This window comes from Lampris incognitus, chromosome 9, assembly GCF_029633865.1.
Source record: "Lampris incognitus isolate fLamInc1 chromosome 9, fLamInc1.hap2, whole genome shotgun sequence".
Lineage (NCBI taxonomy): Eukaryota > Metazoa > Chordata > Actinopteri > Lampriformes > Lampridae > Lampris > Lampris incognitus.
In genome coordinates, this window is record NC_079219.1 from 22492365 (window position 1) to 22498364 (window position 6000).

At 45.6% G+C, this 6000-nt stretch overlaps 1 protein-coding gene across 1 annotated transcript; it reads right to left on the reverse strand.

The window, feature by feature from the left end:
* Positions 1–4340: 4340 nt before the first annotated feature.
* Positions 4341–5680, reverse strand: pou3f2b (POU class 3 homeobox 2b). The gene has a single exon (XM_056286632.1). It carries the CDS (start codon positions 5466–5468, stop codon positions 4341–4343), a length of 1128 nt encoding a protein of 375 aa, XP_056142607.1. The 5' UTR covers positions 5469–5680.
* Between the last annotated feature and the right edge of the window lie 320 nt (positions 5681–6000).

A 6000-nucleotide genomic window follows, 5' to 3' on the forward strand; every position in this document is an offset into this window, starting at 1 on the left:
CCTAAAAAGCCCAGGAGCTGTCCTTACATGGCTGTGGCAGAGGGCAGAGCAGGAGACAAGGCACACCCCAGGGTCACTGGGGTATCACTAGATGGCGCTACAGTACTGACTATCCGCCCAGTCTAGCGGCACGACAGCGCGTTCTCTTCGAGCCTAATGGGAAATTTCGAGTCAACTGAATTTTAAAAAAAAGAAAGAAAAAAAGGAAGATGTAATTAACGTGACGCGGTATTAATTGCATCTGCTAGTGAGCTTATGGAGGGCACAAGGGCATATACCTTTTTTTTCTTTTCTTTTTTTAAATTTTCATTATAAGGTTCTGGCGCTGCTCGCAGAATCTTCAGGAGAGATCAGAGAGGTTGCATTTCACGGCGAACCTCGAAAGAAATGGCGGGTCAGAGGGCCTTGAGGATGCACCATCAAAAGTGTGGGGGAGGCCCTTTTTCTGCATCAACCTAATGATGGATGTGCCGCTTATATCTTAACAAAACGCATTATATAGGTTATTAATTGCCACGTAACCTGCTTGATTATATGCCCTGCTAAGGCTATTTTATTGATAGGCCTATTTGAGACGACGATGTTTACGTCCTGCGTAAAAGTGGAGAAGGAAAAAAAAAGAAAAAGAAAAACAGAAAAGGATATTTTGGGCGCGTTTTTGATCTCGTTCGACGCCATTCAGCAACGGCCGTGAATGAAGCAGTCAGCACGCCATCAGAACGTCATCAGCAGCCTTTTCTCTACGGGGACAACACGGGGACAATATCGCCGGCAAGAGAACGGAAACCCATCTGCCTCATTGTTGTTGGCGTCGGGCCAGGCAGTGGGATAATATCACTTTTTAGTTCGTCCATATCGTTTCGTAACCGCCACCGAAACCCTTGTCGTATTGAAAACGAAACTCCCAAGGCAAGCTGTCGATTGAAACGGAGATGAGCCCGATTATGAGAATTTTACAAAAATAATTTTGGGCTTCTAACATTATCATGATAATGACAGCGATACCAAAACGACATGACATTGATGGTTTGTAATTACGCTTTAGTCACTTCTACAAATAGAGTTTCCATTTCCAGCCAATGACAAACAGCCTATATAATATGTAGTGAATAGAAAAAGGACCACGCGTTGCCCATTCAGGGCGTCGTTTTATCGATTAATCCGCAGATGACTAGGCTGAGAACAGCTGCAGGGTGATGCCTGCTAAATTATTATTAGATAACAATTACCGTGTAGGTAAGCTAGGATGGGTTTAAAAGAAGAAGAAGCAATATTTGACTTGCGGGACCCATGGCGGATTTGGACATGCAAACGGTTAGTTGAACCCACGTCTGGATGGATTTACTGGCCTTCACTCCAAAGTCCACTGGGCAGTTTTAAAGGTCTTCCGTGGTCCCAAGAACTGACGACACAACAGAAGCTGTTGCCGGGGGAAGCCACCCAGCGCCGTACGCCTTCAACACTAACGCTCGACGTTATCGCAGGTACAGGAAGATTTGGGGGAAAATCTCGACGTACTAAACATAATTTTACAGGCCCTGTTTTGTACTTGAGGCCTCCCGTTTTAAAAGCACCCTTAGGCTACACAGTGTTTGATAGACCCGAACCTGTTCCAATCATTAACCGCGGCTCTCTCCCTGGCCGTTATTGTCAACGAAACAAAACGAGCGGAACCGGAAGCAGCATTTTCAGCGACGTGGCCGCAAAAGCAGGGACACAAGTTTGGGTAGCTATACAACAGTCTCGGCTCGCTGAATAAAAGATACGTTAGCCTTGACATTGGAAAAAAGCATTTTAATATCAACCCCATTATTTAAAAATGTGCAAGTAATTTGTTCATATGCCAAGTGATGAAATACCTAAACATATTTCTATCACCTTTTGCGCGCTTTATCTAGCCCAAGTTCATCCAGTGAATATGACATAGCCTAGCTACCCAAAGGAAAACAAAAACAAACAAAAAAACGACTGAATCAACAAGCAAACGAAAAAATAAAAAAAAAATCCCAAAACAAAACAGCATCGAACTGCTACAGGTCTATGTCCCACAAGGTGAATTTCAGTGAATTATAGGTTTGATCAATTAATTAATTAAAGCTACCGAGGAAATACCCAATGTCATGATTACGTCTAGCTGCTTGTGTTCTGTAGTAGATGGGGAAAAAGGACAGCTGTTTCCAAATAAGAAGAAAGATCACGTCCCTGGATATCTGTTTGCATAAAACAAAACGAAAACTACAAAGAACAAGCTGGTCTTTAGAAAAGATGTATATACATTTGGCTGTGACGGTACAGGCTATGGCAATCCCGCGGAAATAAAAAATATGTCTCTCCTCCATCACATCCCATAGGCCTCCTCCATGCCAGTATATAGTATGTCGTACTTTGTGTCCTCTATAAAAGTCATCATAGAATAAATTACAATCTCAATAACAAAACTAAAAATAAAATAAAGTCTATGAATAATTCCCCAATAAAGCAATATAGACCAAGAAGAACAAAATGGCTGAAATGGAATGCATGGCAAGGAACAAACAAACGAAATAATAATATTAATAATATTAATAATTATAATAATAATATTTATAATAATAATAATAATAGGGGTTGAAGTTATTTTTTATCATATACCTTTAAGTGTGGAATATCAATAAAGGTGTGTTTTGGGAGAGATTTATAGGGCATATATATATATATATATATATATATATATATATATATATATATATATATATATATATATATATATATATATATATATATATATATATATACATTTTCCCCAAAATCAGATTAGCCACGTTACCGTAAATGTTAAAGGCTATCTCATTTCTTAACCCGTCTCGGTCTAATTCATTTATGACCGAGACAATAGCATATGACACCATTAATTTGAATGCAGTCCTTACAGCCTATATAGGCCGCGTTTTTGATTGAAACCCAAAGCTGTAATGTCAGAGGGACATCGCTGGCCAGCCAAATGACAACAACACAATTGGCAATAGGCAGTTTAAAGCAAATTCCGCCGATTTCACCTCAAGGAAAAACAAACATCTCAAACCAAACGAAATGCGCGACAAAAGTTTTCTACTTCAATCAAGCACACTTCATCGACAAGATAAACGTTAAATACTGTAGAATTCAAGGTAGTATGCTGAATAAAAGTGTGTCAAAAATCAACAAAGAAAAAACTAAAACGTGTTCTGTTTTGAAAACATCAGAAAAGTGCCCCAGTGAGAAGAAGAAAACAAAAGGGATGACGCCATGACTGTTATACAATATTTACAAAAGGGGATCACAATGTTCTGTGTGAGTATTGGTGGCACACCTAGCCCATATCTTGTAGGGGGGAAAGTGCCACATAATCCATCAGCACGTAGCCCTTCCTTGACCCGAACGCTGTTTTACCGGCTGCGTGGAGTTTGCTGGCAGCCTCTCAGTATTTAAACCCGCTCATTTGGCTGCAGGAGTACAGCGCTTCCGTAGCCTTTGCGTCCAAAACACTGAAAAAGGTTGATCAGGCCAAAGCCTTAGAGCTGCATTGAAACATGATGGTGATAATAATGACAATAATAACTTGTGATTGCTTTGATTCCGTAATTCTGACCCAAACCACCTAAAGATTAAATAACAAATAAATGGCCTGCAAAAAAATAAAAAATAAAATAAAAATAAATGGCCAAGCGGTGCACCATTGGATTTTCCTGCAGCTGAGGTTCAACTCGGGCTGGCATGACTGACAGATGGAGTCAGTCAACCCCCATCGCGTTGCACACAGACGATGCTCAACCTCAGCTGCACGATTAGGATGCAGCCTATCGATGTTGAATTTCGTTCAATGCAGCTCCACTGACTCCCCCCCCGCCCCCCCCTCCGGATGAACGCCGTGCGCGCTGCGGCTATACAAAACAATGGTACTGCTAAGAATCACGCGCGGAGACATGGATACAATGTAAAAGTTGCGAATGTAAACCACTCAGCTGAGAATCTCGAAGCTAGCTCTGAACCGGTAGCATCTCCTTTTCGTCAAGTATGGTTTCGCACAATAGGGCTACACCTTGAAAACTGCGTCGACTCGAGTCACAGTGCTAGGCATATCCTCGAAGAACACAGGCTATTGTATGCTCCTTTAGCTCTCGAAGAAGGAAATGTTCCTTTTCCCTCACTGTTATTATTCGGTTTTTGAAAGATGTTCAAAGCAGATACGGTGTACTAAGTACTCTCTGCCGTCTATTATAGATAAAACACCCACTATATCGTTCATAATCCAGTGATTTTATATATAACCTTGGGAGATAAATAAAAACAAAAACAGTCAACGAGGAGTGGTCCATTAGTGTTCACTGGACCGGGGTTTGAACTCCGTGATGCGGCGGCGTGTCCCCGTACACATCGTCGCTTCCAGGGAGAGGTCCTCCGGGAGGGGTCATCCGTTTCTCTTTCTGTCTCCTGTTACAAAACCAAACCCTCACCACTTCTTTCTCTAACTGTAGACTGTCCGCCAGTGTTGTAATTTCCGACGCTGCTGGTTTAGGGCACTTTAAAAAATGGCTCTCCAAAGCCCCCTTTACGCTTACCTCGATAGAGGTCCGTTTTTTCCTTTTCCTCCCCTGGGCAGCGATTTTGTCCAAGCTGGTCGGGCTGCCCGAGGACGAATCCGCCTCCTCCAACCACTTGTTCAACAAAGGTTTGAGCTTGCACATGTTTTTGAAGCTGAGCTGCAGGGCCTCGAACCTGCAAATGGTGGTCTGGGAAAAGACATTTCCATACAGCGTCCCCAAGGCGAGTCCGACGTCAGCCTGCGTGAAGCCCAGCTTGATCCGCCGCTGCTTAAACTGTTTGGCAAACTGCTCCAAGTCGTCCGAAGTCGGCGTGTCCTCGTCCGAGTGGTCGTGATGGCTCTGCTGCTGGTGCTGGGACGGCGGGTGGCCGTGGTCACTGAGATGGGGGCTGTGGTGGTCCTCATGACTGTCTCTTAGGTTGTGGTGGTGCATTCCCTGTCCGCTGCCCGGGATCAAGCCGTTAACGCTGAATCCCGGTTGTGAATAAATAAGGCTTTGGCCGTTGGACGTTGCCATGCTCGGTATGTGAGCCGCGGTCGTAGTTCTCCACGCCCGCCCGTCGTGATGGTTCCCGTGCGACTGGTGCACCAGGTGGGGCGGCCGCGGCTGGTGCTGCAGGTTGCTGGAGCTGTGCATGTCGTCGCGGGTGCCTTGCACCGCGGGTTTGATGTCCTGCTCACCGAGGGGGCTGGAGGACCACGGAGCCCCCTCTCCGTGCGACAGCGCCGTTATCCACTGGTGTGCGTGGCTGAGCGGATGACTGTTGCTCTGCAGGGAGTAGTCGCTCTGCAACAGGGTCTGCGCGTCCCTGTACGCCGTGGCTTGCTGCATGCTACCGGGCTCCGAGTGCACAATGGATGCGCTGGAGGTGAGTATGTTGTAGTGATTAGACGCTGTGGTCGCCATGACTCTCGGAGCCGGACTGATCGCTCTTATTAAAGGAACCTCGCATTTGACAGTTACTCTTTTCGCCACGGGCGTCTCTCCGGCTCTCTGCCAAGTGGACGCCAAGGCGCACCTGGACTCCGCCCGGCCCCGCCGCTCATTGGACGGGAATGGCTGATGGACATGGTTGCCAAGGGCAACGGCTCCCTGATAGGTTGCTGGGAAGTCTCCACAAACACTACCCCTTGTTTTTCGGAGAGTCGGGAGTTCTGCGGCACCTCTGAACCGCGCGAGACGGAGTGCGGCATGGAGAGAGGGCGCGCGGGACCCGCGGCGGCGGCGGCGGCGGCGGATGAGATGCTGAGTGTGGAAGTGTAAGATGGTGGTGATTTACTTTGATAGCCACGCACTTTCGAGTGGATGGTTCCAACATGAGATCAGAGTATTCATGCAGCTCTCCTATGTAATCGCACCTTTTAATGGATGTATTAAACTGGAGAGAAGCATGACGGAGTGTTTGTATTTAATACTTTTGCGGCATTAGAGGCGACGG